The sequence below is a fragment of the Nomascus leucogenys genome, chromosome 9, assembly GCF_006542625.1.
Source record: "Nomascus leucogenys isolate Asia chromosome 9, Asia_NLE_v1, whole genome shotgun sequence".
In the NCBI taxonomy this organism is placed as follows: Eukaryota; Metazoa; Chordata; class Mammalia; order Primates; family Hylobatidae; genus Nomascus; species Nomascus leucogenys.
In genome coordinates this window covers 101,623,441-101,644,013 of record NC_044389.1, presented here as the reverse complement: position 1 = coordinate 101,644,013, position 20,573 = coordinate 101,623,441, and the positions used below count along the sequence as shown (strand labels likewise).

Sequence of the window (20,573 nt, the reverse complement as noted above, 5' to 3'; positions counted from 1 at the left end):
TCAAACTCCTGACTGAAAGTGATCTGCCTGCCTCAGCCTCCCAAAGTGCTGGGATTACAGGTGTGAGCCACTGTGCCCGGCTGCCTTTAGAATTTTCTAAGGAACCTTTCTTTTTCTCCCTCAAAGTCTGGACAGAGCTTGCTCATTGCCTCCCTGTACTCAGGGATAGACCCTTGCCCTTCACAGCCTCACCAGAGGCTTTCGTTCCAGCCCTCCCTTCACATAGGCCCAAGACCTCCTTGCCCTTGCCCTGTGGGTGTAGAAACCTGAGCTTCATGTGAGACTGCCTCTCCCTCATCCGCCTCAGGACAGTCGCAGGCTGTGCCTTTGGAATGCACATACCCTTCCTTGTGGCTGGAGCATTCTCCACCTTCTTTCTCCATTCTTCAGCTCACCTCCACTTTTTTCTTTGGTTTCAGCTCAGCCATCACTTTATCTGAAAGCTTTCACCGCTACCCACTCCCACCCAATAATGGGTGAGGTGCCCCTTGGCTGTGTACCTGGTGCTCGGCTTCTGTGATCGCAGGTGTGCTCTGGGCTGTCCGTGACTTCTTACTGCCTTTATCCTCCATTTCACTGCAGGATTTCTGGGGACAAGGGACCATTTGTTCAGTAACACCTAGCATAGTCCTGGCACATTATGTGTGGTGGATAAATATGTCTTGAATTAATGTATTTTATTTTTGTAATAAGGTTACAATGAGGTTTAAGTCCCAGATTTGTAACCCTCCCCCCAGTTTGTATACAGTATCAGAGAACATCATCTTCACCATAGTTGCACTTAATAAGAATCAACAAAAACGTGAGAAAAACCATATGCTGAAATAGATCACATCTCAAGAGATCACTTGTGACTGTGTGTCCCATGATGTACCTCTAAGATTTGTGGGTGCACAAAGGCCAGTGGTGCCCACTCAGTGTGCTGAGGCTGAGGGGCATCCAAACACGGGGGTCATATGCCATTGAGGACGCATGAAGAGTCAGGCTTGCTGGGCATCCCAGCTACTCAGGAGGCTGAGGCAGAAGGATTGCTTGAGGCCAGGAGTCCAAGGCCAGCCTGGGCAACATAGCGAGACCCTCATCTTTAAAAGAGAGAGAGAGCGAGGCTTTACTCCAGCCTGTTTAAAATGCTGTCTTCTAGAACGCTCTTTGGTTTCTAGAGTGGAATGTCACTCGGTTCCCTTAGGAAAAAGATGTCTCGTGGGGCTGCAGGTGGAATTGGGCAGGAACAGGGCTGCTGTAAGGCCTGGACTCTGCATCCCTCTCCATGAGCTTTGTCTCTGTGTCTCTGGTCCCTGCCTCTCTTTGCGCATCCACTTCATCCTCTCCTCCCTGCCGGCTGACTTCCTCCTTTTGCTTGCCATCCTCACAGTTCTGTTTGCACACAGTAGGTGCATCATGCTACTCGCATTGTGATATTTTAGCATCGCTGGCTCCTGCTAAACCCATTGTTCCCTCGTCGCCTGCCATTCTCAGGAGGACAGGAGAGGGCCCAGCTCATCACTTGACACATCTGCGGCTTGGCTCCCCTTAGGTCAAGGGCGCATCATCTTGCAGCCAAGCTGTGGCTTAGAGGGCACTGGGACAAAGCAGTCCTTCCCATTTGGGCAGCAGGGGCGAGAAGTGGGCAGTTTCCTGTGAACATCCTGATATTTCTCCGCGTTCACAGTCAACCTTCTGTTTGGTTGATCCCCCGTTTCTAGCCCCTTGACCCCAACAAGTACTGGGTTATGACATCAAATGTTCCAGATATAGAAAGAGAATCCTTCACCCCTGCATTGCATATTACTTAATTGTCATTCTAGTTGATGTGTCAACCAAGTATTGTGTGTGGGTTTAGGTTTAGGTCTCAATTTTCTGAGTGGTCTGCTAAAATCAGATTTCTGAGCCTGCATGCTGAGAACCCATTCCAAGACTAGAACAATTGCACCAAGATGTGGAGGGCCATCAGGCCCTGCCTAAACAACCAGCCTTGATTCTAGCTCTTTCCCACCCTCTCGTAGTGTTTTACATGCCACAGTTACGGTTATTTTAATACAATAGATGGATATCAAGCCTACAATTTATATGTTTCCACTTTCTCCTTGAAAATGGAGAATGATGCATTAAATGTTTTTGGAGAAAAGATATACTGTATTAGATCCAGGTAAAATTTGAGCCACAGTCATCAAATCTCAGAGTTCAAAGTATGTGTATATCCATCCTACCCACGGCCCAGTTTCCAGGCACAGCTCCCCTGCCGCACACTCACCTGGCCTCCTGGGGACAGGTAATCTGCCAGCCCCTGCCCTGTTCCTCTCCCCAGTTGGCCACCATGCTTCTGTTTTGTGAGGTTGAAAGTAACACCCAGCATTCTCAAGTTCAACATGGGAGGATGCACTTAGCTATGGCTTTGTTTGTTTACCATTCAACCATTTTTCTTGTACAATCACTGTGTGCCCAAATACAACTGTAAACGTAAGTCATTTATGTGGAAAATAACTCCTGTTAGCTGTGCAGTCTCAGGCCAGTCATTTAAGCTGCCCATACTTGGATTTTGTCATTGGGAATTGAGGATCATAATACCTACCCCCGCTGGTTGTTGCGAGATTAAATGAGATGTGTATAAACTGCCTCGCACATGGGGACTCTCAAATGATAGCTCTAAGACAGAGGAAAGAGAGTGGGAGGGACCCTGGTTGCAGTCCGCCCACTCAGATGTGCGGGCGGGCTGCCTCCCACGACTCCCTCTCCCTCTGCACATCCCTGGCTGCAAGTGCTCCTCAGTTGGGTCCCTGTGCTTGTCCCCTGGGACCCGGCAGCAGAGACTATTGTCCCTTGCCCCTTTGCAAGCTCTAGGAGTTTGGCAGATCTAATGAGGACCCGGTTTTCAGTTCTGCGTGCTGTAAACCTTGATTTCCATGCATGATGTAAACCTTGATTTGACCACAAGTTAAAACTGAGTCATCAAATCTGAAGCTGGGCTGTGACTGCCAGCCAGAGTTCTTAGAGGATTTCACAGCGATGTGAAAGATCTTCCCACCTGCCCCTGCTTCTTAAAGTGTCTGCTAGACACAGTGACTTCCTTTCAAAGTCCATGCCACGTTCTTCTTTTCCCAGCACAGCAAGCCAGAAAAACCCAAATTAAAAGTCCCTCAGGAGAACGACAGTGTGGATAGATCGCTGTTTGGGGAACATGGCCAGTCCGCCTTGTTCACAGAGTGGCACATTCAGCATGTCAGACATGCCACGCGCTGCCGCCTTCACTTGATGATGATTACATGAGGAGCAGCATTCTGAAGGAAGGGTTTGCCCAGCCACCAGCAGCTGATTCATTATTTATATACAATTAAAGGGCAGGATTCAAATGAATGCTAGCATCTGGGAAAAGTCATTATTCATGGATGGATCAGATTGAGCATTTGTCATTTCTCTGGTGACTTAACATACACCCTGTGCTTTGGGACTCAAATTATACTAAGCAGAAGAGATGCTTTAACTCTTTTATTTAGTTTAATTGTTGATCCTATTTCACTTTTTCAGATTATCTGGGCTTGCTTAAAAGTAGCCCTTGCTGCTTCTTCATATATTAAAATAGGAAAGGAGGGAAATTTCTTTTTAGAACCTATTGCATTCTCAAGATGAATGCAAATGATTTGACTATGATTCTTAATGACCCACTGTTAACATAGAAAACTCAGTGCATTAACGCAATGCCTCTTTTCACATCATTACTCCTAATGGAACTGTTACCAGGATAATAGCTTAACCTTTAGCTATAGATTCAGGTAGCAAAAATGCATTCTGTCTCCCCAGTACCTCTATTCACATAGCATATTGACTGTTTGCAGATCAATGCAATGACAATCTTTTGGCCTTGTCCTTGAGCCTCTTCTGTTATCATAATGGAGGGAATAGGATTTCGTCTTCAGTAACTAAATTCTAGTTAAAAGTCTCTTTTAAGTTTAGACGTAATCCATGAACTAGAGTGTCAATAATGTGCCCAGTGGAAGTACTTATTTGTATAGGTGTTTTTCAAAAAGCCTATTGCTGCACCTTCAAAGATCTTAGACACAGACCCAGGAGACAGTGATTTTCTTGGCTTCTTTCTTTTGAAACCAAATAAATTTTCATTGAAACTAGAAAAAAATAACCCGACACGGCTGCCCTTTTAGTGACTGAGAGAATATTTGAGCTCAAGGTTGGACTAGAAAGGTCTGATCTGAACCCCCTCATGACAGAGCAGAGAGTCCACAGCCTCCTTTGGCTTATCATAAACTTGCTTGTCCGCACACATGGGAATCATTGAATGTGGCATAGTCCAAATCCACTTTGTTAATTTGGAGCCATGACTTTCTAGTGTGTGCTAATTTGGACACATGCATTTCACAACCCAAGAAAAGAGGGGTTGCTATGGAAATTAACTGTATAAATAATATTACAAGGGGGGAGATGTGTACCTGCTATGACAGTGGATTCAGTCATTTTTGTAGTACACATTTTTCTATAAACGAATAGGATGCTAAATAGAAATATTTTGTTCTGTTTATTAAAACAGGACTTCAAGAACCTTTTGGAAATTATCTGATTAGTAAATGTTCTTGTGGGTATTTGAAAGCAATAAGACCTTGCTTCTTTAAATAGATCCTATTAATTAAAGACTTCCTGCTAATTCAGATAGACCATTTTCCCCCAATTAGCCTAAATGTGTAAGCTAATGTATTTGCTTCCATTAGAAACAAAAGTGGAAAATATGTTTGCTTATTTATCAAATGCTCGAGTTCTTCTTCAGAAAAACGCACTATAGTAGGTGCTTTGAGGGAGACAAAAGAGATGAAGACCCTGAAGTCGCTTAGAATCTAGTGGCAGAGATTTGAAAGCATGCGCAGCCCCAGGGATAGCCTTTCCTCTGCACCTCCCCACCTTGCTCTCCCGGTCCCCCCATATCATACGTCGGGCAGCCTGGTTGACTTTCTCCCCAGTCATTAATTCTCCTTTCCAAGCATCACTACCCCTCTCCCCAGGTGGAGCTTCGATGGAACTTTTCCACTAAGACTCTCAGCCCTACGTCTTCCTCTCGCTCCCCGGTCCCACTGTCATCTGGATCACTTCTCTGTCCACATGACAGATGGCCTAGCCTATGTAGTGGCTGGACCTCATCCACGGTGACATTCACTTCTGCTGCATTTCAGCCCTGCACTGTTGGCCGCACCTGAGCGTCCTCACACGCGGTTGCTCCTCAGCTGCTGCTGCATGCTCCGGTATCTCAGGGGACAGTTCTTCCAGCTCCATGACCCCTGCTTGCCAACCCATTGACACCTGCATTCCCTGATCTCTATAGATAGCTCCAAGCCCATGAGCCTTTTTCTGTATTCACGTCCTTCCTAGATTTGGAGGGTGAAGGAGAGGGGAGGAGTAGAGAGGTGAGTTCATTCATGCCCGCTCATACCTTCAGCATTTTCACGGGCTTATATCCCTGTTCTTCTGCTAAAACTGTCCAGCAAAACCCTGAGCCTAGACCAGCCCTACCATCCAGTGTCCTAAAGCAGCTGCAGGAGACGGAGGTGGAAAGCCTGTAGACTCTCGCCACGCTGCATAGCCCTACCACGTAGCCCGTCTGCGGTGTGGCAGCCGTATTGTCCGTGGTCTGCTTCCTCTCCGAGTCTTCTCAGAGATGATCCCACACCTCCCCTACACCCTCCATCCTCCAGAGTCCCTCACCCCTGAGCTCACTGAGGCCTCAGGAGTGTTTGCTCCAGCCTAGAACCACTTCTGAATCGACCATCTTCCCTTCCCGTGGGTTCAGAAGAGGACATTTTCCTCCTTCTGTTGGAGGCAGCCCCTCCATTTCTATTCCAGATCCATCAGCCCCAGCCCCCCAGGGTGATGCCTTTGACCGTCTCCTCCTTCTCCCGGTATCCTGTTCTCTCCTGCCACACCACTGCTCCCTCAGCCTGCACGCCACACCCAAGTCCCCATCCCTCAGCCCTCCTGTCTCCCCTCTTCTTCCAACCTCCCCTCTGGACCAGGTGTCCTGAGAGTGGCCACCCTTCCCGGCCCTTGCTGACCTTCAGAGGGCACCAAGCTGCCCCTTCTGTCCCTCTTCTGCAGTGCAGCCTGCTGGTCCCTCCTTTTTATCGGAACCACTCACTGGCCTTCCCACCACTCTCCCCACCCCTCCTGCCTGGCCAGCCGTGCCTGGGCCCCTTCATGTGCTCTTCTGCCTCCACCTTCTCCTTGGCAGCGTGGCATTCCCCAGGGCTCCCAACCCAGCCTGTGCCCTTTCCACTCTCCATGTTCTCTCTGGTGAACGTTCTCTCTCTCACTGTTTTGTTTTGTTTTGTTGTTTGTTTGTTTGAGTCAGAGTCTTGCTCTGTCGCCCAGGCTGGAGTGCAGTGGTGCGATCTCGGCCCACTGCAACCTCCGTCTCTCAGGTTCAAGCGATTCTCCTACCTCTGCCTTCTAAGTAACTGCGACTGCAGGCGCGTGCCACCATGCCCGGCTAATGTTTTTATTTTTAGTAAAGATGGAGTTTCACCGTGTTGGCCAGGCTGGTCTCGAACTCCTGACCTCAAGTGATCCAACCACCTTGGCCTCCCAAAGTACTGGGATTACAGGCATGAGCTACCATGCCCGGCCTCTCTCACTGTTTTGACCACCACATGTATGTCTGTGCCTCTTAAACCAATGTGTTCAGTTTGGCCCCTTCTCTGAACTGTAGATTTCTCTGTCTAAATTCACTTGGCCTCCTTGTCTGCAGGTTCCACGTCCACAGATTCAACCAGATGCAGATTGAAAATATTCAGGAAAAAAAAATTCAATGCAACAATAAAAAATAACGCAAACAGGCTGGGTGCCCCTCCACTGCTGTTGTGTGCTCCGGTATCTCAGGGCACAGTTGTACAAGTCGCTTAAAGTCTCCCTCAATTGCCCAGGCTGGAGTGTAATGGTGTAATCATAGCTCACTGCAGCCTTGAACTCCTAGGCTCAAGAGATCCTCCTGCCTCAGCCTCCTGAGTAGCTGGAACCACAGGCTTGGACCACCACTCCCGGATTACTGATTGATTGATGGATTGATTGATTGAGACAGGGTTTCACTGCATTGCCCAGGCTGGTCTCAAACTCCTGGTCTCAAGCAACCTCCCCCCCGCGACCTTAGCCTCATAAAGTGTTGAAATTACAGGCATTACCCACCATGCCTGGCCTATATCAGGGACTTGAACATCTGCAGATTTTGGTATCTGCTAGGGGTCCTGGAACCACGACTGTATCTGCCATCTCCACATGGGTGCTCCACAAATACCCCAAACAGCATGCTCCAAACCAAGCCTGCGATGTCCTTTCAGCTCACACACCTTCCCTTTCTTCTCTTTTTACCACATCATGTGATTAACCAAACAATGCCAGTTCTCTGAGAGGCCCTAGATGCATCACTAGCTCAGGCTTTCACAGTAGCTTCCTGAAGGGGAACTCCCTGCTTCTCTCTGGGCTCCTTGAAATGTGTCTGCCATGCCACTGACATCGATCTCTTCCTGCACAATTGGATTGTTGCCATGTCTTTGACAGTAGAGATCACATATAGCTGCTTTTCTCTTTCAAATTATTTCCTTAGGATGAATTTCCAGGAGTAAGATTACCAGTCCAAAGGTATAACAGTTTTATGTCTCCTATTAAATATTTCTCTTATTTCTCAAAAGGGTTTTCCCTGTTTGCACTAACAGTAATGTTTGAATGTGCCAATTTTATCAGTGTCAAGTATTAGCTTTCTAACATTCTTTTTCTAATTTTAGTAGGTATAAAGTGTGCTTTGCAGTTCTTTGGTTTACATATTAATTGAACATTTTTCCTAACATTTTTTGTTAAATATTTTTTGCCCATTTATCTATGGGGACTTTCGAAGTTACTCTTTTATTTGAATGAGCTCTTTATCTGATGGTAGATAGTGAACCTTTTTGGTCACATTTAGTACAACTAGCTTTTCTCATTCTGATGAAATGTCTTATTTTTCATTCAATAGAAATTTTACCTTTTTCTATAGTTGAATCTGTCAGTATTTTTTTTTGTCTTTTTTTAAAGAGAAACCTTTTAAAACATTGAAATTACCATTATTTTAAATACCCAAGGAGGCAATGTGATGTGATGGCCTACTAGATCTTGACCTTACGAAGGACAAGTTGAAAAGATGAGTTTCAAAGTGCTCAGGAGTGTGTGTGAGGTGGAAATGTCAACCCCAGCACTGCGTGTGCAGCCACACACTGTGCACAGCCCTCCCACGATCATTGTCCCGCCTGCCTTGTATCCCACCATGGGGTTCTCCTTAGTCCCCTTTGTGCTTAATTGGGTAGTCCTTTCCTGGGAGCTCGTGGGCTGTGCAAGGGGTTGACTTGAAGTAGAATTGGAACTTTCATCACGACACCAACTGCATTGTTATTTGAGTAGTGATTGAGTTAGTAGCAATCACCGGGAGAAAGACCATCTTTTCGTGTTAATTTTGTGTTCAATTTTGAATTGACAACAAAAAAGTGAACTCTTTAATACGTTTGCTAAACCTTGTCATGAGGTCAGTAGACCCTTAGGAAGCATTTTCTTCTCTGCCTGTAAGACACATACACATGGATCTGGAGCCAGTAGAAAGAGCAGCTTCCACACAAACTACTTAGTGAGTATCGCCAGTTTCATTTTGAAGCACAGTGCGTTGGACCTACCCAGGACCTGTCAATCTCCATCTTTGCCAAAGAAATATAATACAGATACTGAAGATATATTGTGTAGAACTGACCTCCTTTAGAAATCTACTTTTTTTTTCTTTTTAGAATATATTTCTGTTTCCGACCTGCATATTTTACTTGTTAAGGTATTTAACAATATTTTACATTTTCTTTCAGTCTTCACAGAAAAGTACTGTACAGCTAACCATGTGGATAAGCTTCCTGGCCCAAGAGATTGGGTACAGATTCTACAGGATCAAATTAAACTGGCCAGAAGAAGGTTAAAAAGAGGCTCAGGTATGACTAAGGTGCAGAAAAATAATTGGAGAAGCACTTATGAATTCTTAGACTTTATAAAGTACAATACTTGGCTCTAGGTTATTTCAGCATCTTGTCTTTTGAAGGAGAGACTGTGTATAATATGCTATGATTTGCTCTCTTAAAGTCTTATTCAAATGAGTTTTGAAACTCACCTTCAGACTAAATAGTAAAAATTATGTCAGGCCACTTGCATTGAATAGTACAAGTGAAAAAGATTGCTAATCTCATTTGTGGTCTAATGCTGTCATATATGAAAACCGGGTCTCTCTTTTATGGTTTGCTTTTGTCTGCCTATTGATTTTTATTTGTTTGAATCTGCATGACTTTATAAAAGTACAAGTTGCTTAAGGTTAGAAAAAAAAGAAGAAAGAAACTCTTCTACCAGCAACACCACATCAAGTAAAAGGGATTTTAAGTGGGGGATGGGGGTGTGTGCCCACGCGTCCATGCACGGGTTGTGTGTGGGTTTAAAATTCTGGGCTTGGAGATTCTGGGATTCTTCTTCCAGGAAAAGTGAGCACCCATTTCATTGTGACTGTTCAGATTTGGTTACTGAAGTCTCAGCTTCCCCAAAGTGACAGTGGGGGCCAATTTCCTGGTGAAGAATCCCTGCGTAGTCAGCTTTCTCCCATCAAATAAGAATAACTATCTCAAACACTGCATGTTCTCACTCACAGGTGGGAATTGAACAATGAGAACACATGGACACAGGAAGGGGAACATCACACACCGGGGCCTGTTGTGCGGTGGGGGGAGGGGGGAGAGATAGCATTAGGAGATATACCTAATGTTAAATGACGAGTTAATGGGTGCAGCACACCAACATGGCACATGTATACATATGTAACAAACCTGCACGTTGTGCACATGTACTCTAAAAGTACAATTTAAAAAAAGAATAACTATCTCTAGGAGGCCACAAATCTCTAGATAATATTTTTTAATGTCATATAAATTAGTGTAGCCATTATGAAAAACAGTATGGAGGTTCCTCAAAAATTAAAAATAGTTGGGAGGCTGAGGCAGGAGGATTTCTTGAGCCCAAGAGTTCAAGACCAGCCTGGGCAACATCTCCAGATGTTTTGTGGAGACCCTATCTACACACACACACACACACACACACACCCAAAAAAAAGAAAAGAAAAACACCTTAAAAATTAGCCAGGCAAGATGGCATGCACCTGTTGTCCCACCTACTTGGGAGGCTAAAATGGGAGGATCACTTGAGCCCAGGAGTTTGAGGCTGCAGTGAGCTATGATTGGCCACTGCACTGCAGTCTGGGTGGTAGAGCGAGACCTTGTTTCTTTAAAAAAAAAAAAAAAAAAAAGGTAGAGAAATTCTGTAGAAGGCTATTCTCAGGGACCCAGAAAGACCTTGCTGGCAGTGGATCACGTGATGAAGAACACAGTTTAAATGTTGTTCTGGTGCCTTCCCCATGATGCATATTTTAGACATAAACACACCTTATTTTCCTTCTATTGTCAGATGCTGAGACCGATTATTATGAGTTCTGGTCTCTATTGCCTTCCCCCATCCCACCAGCAAGCAGGCACGCACCCAGTAGGGATGTGCTGCCACATCCCTCTTCTCTTTCCCACAAGCAGACTGGCCAGGGAACACATTCCCTAACCATGTCTCATTTCTATTAATAATTCATATCACAAATGCCCATTTTCCCCCCAGGTTTGCCCACTTCTACAGGATGAGACCCAAGCCATAGCCAGCTCCCCACCCATCCCCTCCTTGAGGAGCCTCCACTCACTTGCCCACTCCTGCCCCTTAGACATCAGAATATTTGATGTTGGACATTGTAACTTTTGACCACTGGTTTAGATAATCTGCCCAGATACTTGTGATCGGCTCCCTTGACCCTTCTCTTCTGCGTTCCTAGCAGGTTCTATTAGCAACTGAGAAGTAGAAGGTGGCTGTAAAACAAAACCAACCCTGACAAGCAGACCCAAATGATATCACATCAGCAATGACCTGCCAAATACAGTTTGTCTCCCCATTTTGTCAAATCCTGTTCCACATCATTCTCCTCTAGAGCACAGAAGTGGGGCCCCAGCAAATTGAAACTAGAGCCACTTGTATATCCTTCCATGATGCCGATAGGAACCGAGAGGTCTGGATGAATAATAGTACTTGCTCTCAAGCTTTTTGTCTTGATGATTTTCAGTCTAAATGATAATACAAAGTGTCTCATAGAGATTGCACAACTTCCACCTTATTTATCATATCTGGCTCCATTCCTGGAATGAGGTAGAGATTCTGACTCCACAAGCTAATTGGCTACCGCTTAAGGAAGCCTGCACTGCCTCTAGAAAAAAAGAAGTGCCCCACACAGATTTGAAAGGCCGTTAATGCAAATCCAAATAGAAATTCATTTGGGGCTCTCCTCACATGGAATAATTTTTATTCTATAGCTCCAGTGATTCCTTTCCTGGTGTGCATTTTTATCATTGTCATCAGATGATTTTCTCAGAGCTGAAATCACAATATATCGTGTTAGATCTCAGAGTAAAGATGTCACTGCTGTTAAATGTTTATTGGACTTGCTCAATCTTTTCCAAATTTACCAACTTGATTGTCACCGGGGAAGAAAGACTGTGAGCTTGTTGTTGCAGATAGATGTTATAATTAAATTTGAGTAACACAACAGTGCCTTCCTCCTTGACTCTCGGCCCCTATTCATGCAGCTAGCATGTTCTGATTTATATATAATCATCTATATATTTTTTTGGTTATATATGTTCTGTTCTTACTAAAGCAAATAATTGCATAGGCCTGTTTTTTCAAAGGGAGGATAGCTGAATTACAAAAGGTCAGTTTATACCCAAGATTGATCTTGTTATAACTAAATGAAAAGCAATTATACACGTAAAGAAAGTTGCTAAAATATAAAATGAACTAGAACTCGAAGATTTAAGAAATTAGCTCATATTGATGCATATGGTATATTTGGACTATTAATAGCAAAGAGATGAATGGCCCAGACATTAACCCGATTCATGTCCTTGGCATTGTTACTTACTAGCTGTGTTACCTGGAGTGAGTTTCCTAACCTCTGTCTCACTTTCCTCATTTGTTAAGATGGGCAGAACAACAGACCCACCTTGTAGAGTTTCCTAAGGGTTCAATGACACATTGCATGTCAAGTGCCCAGTGAACATTTAATAAATGGTGGAGATTATCATTGTTATTATTATTGAAGGATTTTTAAAATCCTAGGCAATGAGAGAAGTACCATGAAGACCATCTGTCTATTCCAACTCACTCAAACCAATTAGAAGAAAATAATGTCTTCTAAATATAAACATAACATATGTTCATTATTTTTCACATATAAAATAATTTCTAAAAGCCATAGAACAAAATTTAAAATACCTAAAGCCTTTCATCCAGAGGGAAACACAGTTAACGTTTTAGTATGTGCAGTATTTTTCCTATAAACCTGTTTCCAGAATTTTAATCACACCATTTGTCCTATGGTTTGACTGAATATTTTTATGTTATTAATATTCATCTACATCTTTTTCTCTTTTTTTTTTTTTTGAGACAGAGTCTCGCTTTGTCGCCCGGGCTGTAGTGCAGTGGCGCGATCTCGGCTCACTGCAAGCTCCGCCTCGCGGGTTCATGCCATTCTCCTGCCTCAGCCTCCAGAGTAGCTGGGACTACAGGCGCCCGCCACCACTCCTGGCTAATTTTTTGTATTTTTGGTAGAGACGGGGTTTCACCGTGTTAGCCAGGATGGTCTCGATCTCCTGACCTCGTGATCCACCCTCCTCAGCCTCCCAAATACAACATCATTTTTAGCAGTTGCTAATCTAATCCAACCTAGATTGGTCTTGCATATTTCATCCCTTCTCAGTGATTTTTCTTTGTGGTGAATCTAACAGGTCAGCAGACAAGGAGTCTTCCATTAATGCTAGTGAGTGTCCATCTGAGGACAAGATGTTGGAGGATGAAGGAGACAGGGGAGCCTTACGATGTTTCTAGCCATAGCTAAGCCCTGATTATGTTTAAAGCAACAATAAAAACAAGTACGTAGTACTAGTTTAGGCTTCTACTGACTCAGTGTTACAACATGGTGCCAAGGCTGACCTCATTCGACAGCCTCACAAGGGCTGCCCACGCACATTATGCAGTCAGCAGGGGCCTGCCTGTGGGGACCACAGGCCCTGGGCCATGGAGAGCACCACCAAAACTATCCCGGGGGCCGTAATGTGGTGTTTTCCATCACCACGTGTTACGGGAAACTAACAAGCCCGTCCCTTATCAAGGGACACATGAGCACCTTTTTTTTTTTTTTTTTTTTTTTTTTTTGCATTTAACAGAAGGTTTTTTGTGACTGAAGGATCTACCTTTGGAAAACTCCCAAGGAGATGGATACATTTATCAGAGACGAGCAAAGGTTTGCATTTTAAAATGTAGAAATGGAGAATCTTTTGAAGCAACACCTATTCCTTCTTCATGACCACGTTGATGCCAGAGTTAGATTGGCAGCTCTAGGATCTGAATCAGTCATCTCCAAAGAAAGGTTCATTCTCAAGATTTCCTAAGCTGCCCCCCAGGAGTGGCTCTGGCGATGCCAAGTGCAATTCTGCAGCAGGAATTCATTGACACATGCCCTCGATGACCCTATTTAAACAATTCACCCCACATGCTGGTTCGATATTTAAGCCTATGTAAATAAGTGAAAATAAACAGAAATCATCAGTGATCAACAGAATGAGATTCATAAGATTTTAAGAAATTTTAATACAGGAAAGTTGATTTTATATCACCATCATCAAAAAATATTCAAATAATGATATTAACATCTGTAATATGAACCAACGGTAGCTGAAAAGGGAAAAGAATGGTGAAAACTGTTATGTATACTGGAGTTTTTAAAATTACATCACTGTTTCCAGTAAAATGAATGTGCTCCCTGAAACTAATGAGATTTGTGTTTTATGTCTGTAACCAGCAGAGATCACGGACAGTGATGAAAGACTGGATGGCATTTCTCTACCACCAACAGGTAAATAAAGCGCATTTACATTTTCATCACCCCCTGGAAAATACAGCCCACAAAAATATTTGCATTGAAAATGATTTTAACGTTAGACATGCAGACACTTGAGCAAACTGCTTCTGCAGTGGACCCAGGCCCCATCATTGGAGCTTCTCAAGGCCCCCTACTCAGAGATGTTTTTCATACTGAATAGAAAAACATTTTTCTCACACTCTTATTTTCATAAAAATCTCAGAAGGGCAAATCCTCAGAACTAAGTATCACAACATTTTGCCTCCCCAAACCTTTGGACATTACAAAATATTTTTAACGTGAAATGAGATTTCACCTTAAAACGGAGACCACTAATTTTGTGTGATCAAATTCATGGCTAGGCTGTACTCTCCCACCTCCTCCAAACGGCCTTGGAGCCTTGAGCAGTCAGTGGACACCCAATGAATACTGTGTTTTAACTGAGCGATTTGAACAAGCCCAGCCATCCGGCGTGAGTGGCACATTCCTAATACCAGGACCAGATCAGCTGAAGACACCCTTCCATGGAAGCATTTGCTGCACGCTGTTGTGTTAAGCCATAGACATAATTCCAACTTCATATTATTTGACTCTCAAGTAATGCTTCTGACCCTGGCTTCCTACCTGTGTATGGGTTCATATCTGAGAGCCAGAGGGGCAGGTGTCTGATCAATGAGCCTTGTGGAAAACAATTTATCCCCTCCATTGGTCACAGCACTCTACTGACTTCCCTCCAAAGGATATCTGAAGATTCTCTGCCCACAAAACCCAGGTACCCGCAAAAACCCTCTTACTGAAAAAGCCCAACCAAATGTTTTTTCCTCTAGATTTGGGGTGGTCTGTGTTGATTAAATTCAGCAAATATTAGTGGAGTCTCTAGGCTGTATAGGAACTTGACTAGGCCATGTATTCATTGACAGCACATATCCCAAAATGGCAAGGAAAGCCACGATCACAGGCATAGGATGGGCCTGTGCTAGTGAACTTCAGAGCTTCAGAGCAACAGGAAAATTCAGCTGTGTAAGAGACACATTGCTTCCTCTGCCACTGAGTAGCTAAGCAGCAGATCAATGGACAGATAAATGAAATGAGCTACATAGTGCAAAAAGACCTGCCTACATCAAGTTCTTCCCATATAGAGTCATTATATAAAAGAGATTTCTCTTCTTCTTTGGCTGTGTTTTCACATTTGTGAATTAAGAGAATTGAAATACGTGATCTCTGTTGTTCCTTCCCAATTTGTCATTCTCTGAGTATCAGGGCACTCATATCAGCCTCATTCTTATCACCTGGGCCCAATCCCAGCCGATCCATGAAATCCTAATCATAATAGACCTAGCCTTCAAAAGGCCCTTCAGGGGAGCACCATGCCTTTCTAGCTGTGCTTCCCAAGTGCCCTCCCACCCCGGGCATCTGCACTGCCTGTCCTCCTGTGTCATGTGACACGGTGAGCTTTTATTATTTGAAAACCACTCCCCTTGAAGTTTATATTCACCCCCAAGTGGTGAGTATGGAATGCCTTTGTATTTTCCCATCTGAAGTTGGATATACGTTTCCAATGAGAAAATTGTGCTCAGAGGGTGCTAGAAGAGCCTCATGGAACTGAAAAAAATGTCAAAGAATCTGAGAATGAGAAGGAACTTGAGAGATCCTCTAGTCCAATCCTTTCTTTTTATCCAGTCCTTTTATTTTACAGGAAAAAAAGCCTGAGGCCCAGAAACATTAAGTGGCTTTCCCACGGCCTCACAGCTGGTTGACGGCCTGGCCAGTACCCAGGTCCCTCGACTCCCAGCCATGATACCGTATAGCTTTCTCATACCTAAGCCAAAGCCAGCTTTTCTCTGCATGTTTCTTAAAGATCCTAAGAGATGATGGATGTGCTAATCCCTTTAGGAGTCCTCTTCACTGTCTCAGTCTTCACAATTAAAATGTTCGTCGTCAGTCGGCCCGGTTCACTGCAGCTGAAACTCATTTCTTCCAGTCTTGTCTCAAACTTTACTCAAGGCTGTGAGGTCATAATGAAGAAAATAATATAACACACCTGCAGGTCTTTTCACTAAACTATTGATAGATGTTTGATACAAATCACTAAGCAGCATGATAAATAAAAACGTTTATCATTTAGAAAAGAGGAAAAGAGGCCGGGCGCAGTGGCTCACACCTGTAATCCCAGCACTCTGGGAGGCTGAGGTGGGCGGATCATGAGGTCATGAGATCGAGACCATCCTGACTAACACGGTGAAACCCCCTCTCTACTAAAAAAATACACAAAAAATTAGCCGGGCGTGGTGGCGGGCGCCTGTAGTCCCAGCTACTCAGGAGGCTGAGGCAGGAGAATGGCGTGAACCCAGGAGGCGGAGCTTGCAGTGAGCCGAGATCGCGCCACTGCACTCCAGCTTGGGTGACAGAGCGAGGCTCCGTCTCAAAAAAAGGAAAAGAAGTCTCAGATTGGTGCTCAAATTTTGCAGTAATAAATAATCTTGATATTCACCTTGATAGCGTGTCTCATGATTGCCTCCAAAGTAAAAATCCTCATTCTGGTTGGCTTCTTTGAATGCAGTGCTGCTGCTAACACCCCTCCTCACATGTGCCCTTTAAGAACTCCACCTTTCTCGCACATGTGGTTTCATCCTTGAACTTGAGCCTCACTGGTCAGAACCACAGGATCGACCAAGGGCTCTGATACACACTCTCATTATCCCATTTATCTGAGCTAGCAACAGTTAGTTCTTTTTAAAGATTCAACAATGCTTTTATTACTTTTTTAAGGTCTTTTTTCCTTCTTCCAAAGTTGTGTATTTGGGCGAAGGGCAGGGAAAGGGGTGTAAATGCTTAAGTGTTTCTATGAACCAGAAGTGACTAGGGTAGGGTTACAGGCAGGTCAAATGACATTTGTTTGGATGCATTACATTTAAGCAGCCTTCTGTTCATCAGGTTTTAACAGAAATGGATTCACCTTCTATAGTGCATCTATTTTATTTTCCCTTAACCCTATTCACTAAGCCTTTTTGAGCAACTACCAAGAATCAGCCCTGTGTTGGGTGCTGGTGTACAAATGCCCTCAGACTAGTGTGAGAGGCAGAAGGAATTACGTAAATGCTACAGCACAGATGTGGGGAGAGGGCCTGGGGCTCAAGAAAAGCCACCCAGGAGCTGGGGACAATTTGCATTAAAAAAAGAAAAGTATAGAGAAAGTGAAATCAAAACAGTGCTTTCTAAAATTTAAAATGGGGCTTCCAAATCTGAAATGGGGATGTTCATCTGGACTTAGCAATTGTCATAAATTGGCATTTTACATACTTTTAAAAAATTAGTAAAAGTGTAAGGAAGAACATTTCAATTGCTTTTACCACCCACAGACAACCGTTATTGGATGATTTTTCACAAACGTTTCTCCATTTTATTTATTTATATGGTGGAGATCAAATATGTAAAATTTTGTTTCCTACGTGTTTTTTTAATTTTTACCTAACAAGCGTTGTTCCACTTTATGGCAAATCTTCATATGCATTATTTTAATAGCTGCATAATATTCTGTTTTGCAGGGAAATTATCTTTTAGGCCATTTTCCATGACTGGACAATATGTGGATATACTCTAATAGTAACACACATTCGTGGCCTTTCTCATAAAAAATCATTACAAATTTCCAATTTCTACAGTTGCTCATGGAGGACAACCAAAGCCTTGGCTAAAAACTGAGCGACTTAACTGTGAAACACAGACACCTCCCCAGTAAATTCTTTACTGTCCAGAACGCCCACCTCCAGCCATGTCACAGAAACATGTACAACTCTTCCTTAGAGAAGTGGCTCTCCGCCTTCATTTTCTTGTCTCTGTTGTAGGTAATATATTTGCCACCAGGAGAGAAAACACGGAGGATACAGAACCAGGTTTCATTGCCTAGACCTTTATTTTAGTGACATTGTTCAGTGGCATACGTAACTTCCGTTTGAATTTCCGCAAAGATCCACGTAGCATTTCAGGTTCCTGCAAAGTGTGGGTGTTCTGTGAAGTTTACCTGTCATGTTTGAATAGTTTCATATACTTTCTTTGTAATGTGTGATAACCAAGCCTCCAATTTGGTATAAGATTTTTTAAATCATTTTTAGGGTTGATTTGTTACCCTTTAAAAGTCCAGCATATGATTCAGTTAGTTCATTGTCCATGATCAAGAAGTGGTTCTCTCTTCCCTGTTTTCATTCAAAACCTCAGTGTGAATATAGAGCTTTGAAACATATTTATTTTAATGTAAATTGCTTAGATGCGGTATAAAGGAGAATGGCTCTTTCCAGTGCTGAGAGAGCATTTGTGAAGGCCAAAATTAATTAGACCATCATCTTAGAAGATGAAAAAGTTGTTTTGGGAGATAGGATAGCTCTGACCTATAAGATGAAATCATTCATGACATCAGTGCCCCCCAAATAGCCATTTGTAACTGAGTAAGTGCAAATGACCTATGAATTCTTAGGAAAGAAAAACCTTTCACCTAAGTTGTGTCAACATAATGACAAAATAACTAATTAAAAGGTGAGAAAACCAGTCAATTATCTACATGATACCTGACAGCCATTTTAACAGATGGTCTTAACTGAGTGGTACAGGGTTTTGGCACCATGTGGCAAATAGCTAAAAATGTACTTAATATTATATCATTTATTTGGTTCCTAGTATACTTGCTCTCCACTTTATATAAAACTAATTTATGAAAATCTGTATTTATTTTAAAAAGATATCTTGCCATGAAGGTATTTGTTTTATAGAAATACTTACCTCCAGATTTCTTTCTCTAATAAGATGGTGAATTTAAAACACTGTGTTATTTAGAAACATTGCATTTACACTTCCTTTACTGTATAAAGCAAATTGCATTGAATCTTTGCCACTTGACCCAAAGGCCAAAAATTGGCATGAAAACAATTTGGACTACAGATCACCAAACCCGGGGTTCACACCTGTCCACTAGCAGTTCCAGTGCCTTCCCCTAGCCCTGGATTTGGCAAAGCACAGAATGTTAAGAGCTAAAAGTTACTGTAGAGGCTACTCAGTCCCACCCAGGAAAACTGAGGATGAATGAGGGTAAGCGGTTGCCCAGAGCCCATTAACCCCTCCGTGGCTGGGGCCCTGCCTAGAACCCGAATTTCCTGACTACCCTGTCCAAGGTGTTCATGTCACATCACACTGAAACGCTAAACCTAGAGGCAGGAGGGGCCCTCTGGGATAAATCCCTGTTCCACCAAAGACCAGCCAGTCATCAAAGATGAGAGAAGGCATCCCTGTACTGTGACAAAAAGCTGGCCTTAGGCGTGGCTTGTAGAATCAATCTAACTACTAGACAAGTTACATCTCATATATGTGTGGCTTCTTTTTCTTCTTTTGGGGGGCTACAAGGAAGTTTTGGAGAAATTATTTCCATCATACCTTTTCGTTAGCCTTTTTCCATTTCTGGCCAGTAAGTAATCCCTTTCCTGACAACAGTCCCTTTGTTTTATCGAGTGGTCTGATGAAGTACTGCAAACCGCGGCTCTTGTGTTTCTTTCACCATGGGTTTTAAAATCTGTCCTCTGCCTCCCACAAGGAAATATTACCCAAGGGAAGGGAAAAGATTAATTAGTGACCTTTCGCTCTGTTAAAATAGGATGAGTATGTTGCTGGTCAAGGCAGAAACGCTAACTACCAACTGTGGTCTGTTAGAGATTTGCTGGGAACCTTCAGAAGCACTGCCTTCCAAGGCGGGGCCACAGCTTGGAGTGTTCAGCACTTGAGGACGGGTGGGGCTTGTTCAACCCAAAGATATGTGCAATGAATGGATCCACACACTGGAAATGTATCAAAACTGCAACAGTAAAATCATATTTTGTAAATTAAAACTGTGTTTACTTACTGTGACTACTGTTCAGACTTTATTCAGAAACCCTTTTTATAGGCTTTCTTAGCAAAAAAAAAAAACCATATCTATGGATAATGTCTCAATCTTCTGTATATATGTTTTATTAATATGTAAATATTTAGATTTTTTAAAATTACTATGTTCTTTAAAAAAGAATTCAATGCAAGCCTGGTTGTGAAAATGGTGTACAACATTGTGTTGTGGTATCAATTCCCAAGATGCTCTTTATGTCTGATCTGGAAGAATACAATAAATTACTTTAATTGAACGTGCGTGCGGATCTTGCCTGTGTGCCGGTCTCCCTGTGTTTATGAAGAGAAGTCAGTGCAGTTCATTAATTAAAAGGTATTATTAATACTCTGATGATCTCCCACAGAAGTTATATCTCCTGATGAAGTTAATTTTAAAAAATAAAGAGACCACCTAGATTGCTGCCAGAGTGAAAGAAAGCCTTCAGACGCTGGAAAGGCTGTGTCTGGCTGTTAGATCAATGGCTACAGCAAGTCCCACAGAAACACTTGAGCGTTAAGTACTGAGATGCTTGAAGCCTAATTTTAAATGAATTAGGTAGCTTTATAATCTTCACTTAAAAGGTTAAGCCCTGCTTCTATGGAAACAACACATCAGACGGACAAATCAATCTTC

The 20,573-nt window shown here is 43.1% G+C and overlaps 1 protein-coding gene across 13 annotated transcripts in view; it reads left to right on the top strand.

Annotated features, from left to right (window-relative positions):
* BEND7 (BEN domain containing 7) overlaps positions 1–20,196 on the top strand; it is an 87,491-nt gene extending 67,295 nt beyond the window's left edge. For 3 of the 13 annotated variants that reach the window (XM_030819290.1, XM_030819286.1, XM_030819284.1), the window contains 2 exons: positions 8,865–8,995; positions 13,979–16,056. In XM_030819290.1, coding sequence (XP_030675150.1) covers positions 8,865–8,995; positions 13,979–14,134 — 287 coding nt within the window. In that variant the 3' untranslated portion in view covers positions 14,135–16,056. Of the gene's footprint in view, positions 1–8,864; positions 8,996–13,978 lie in introns of all 13 variants that reach the window. The other 10 variants (XM_030819292.1, XM_030819288.1, XM_030819291.1 and 7 more) reach the window with 8 other exon arrangements.
* The last annotated feature ends 377 nt before the right edge of the window (positions 20,197–20,573 follow it).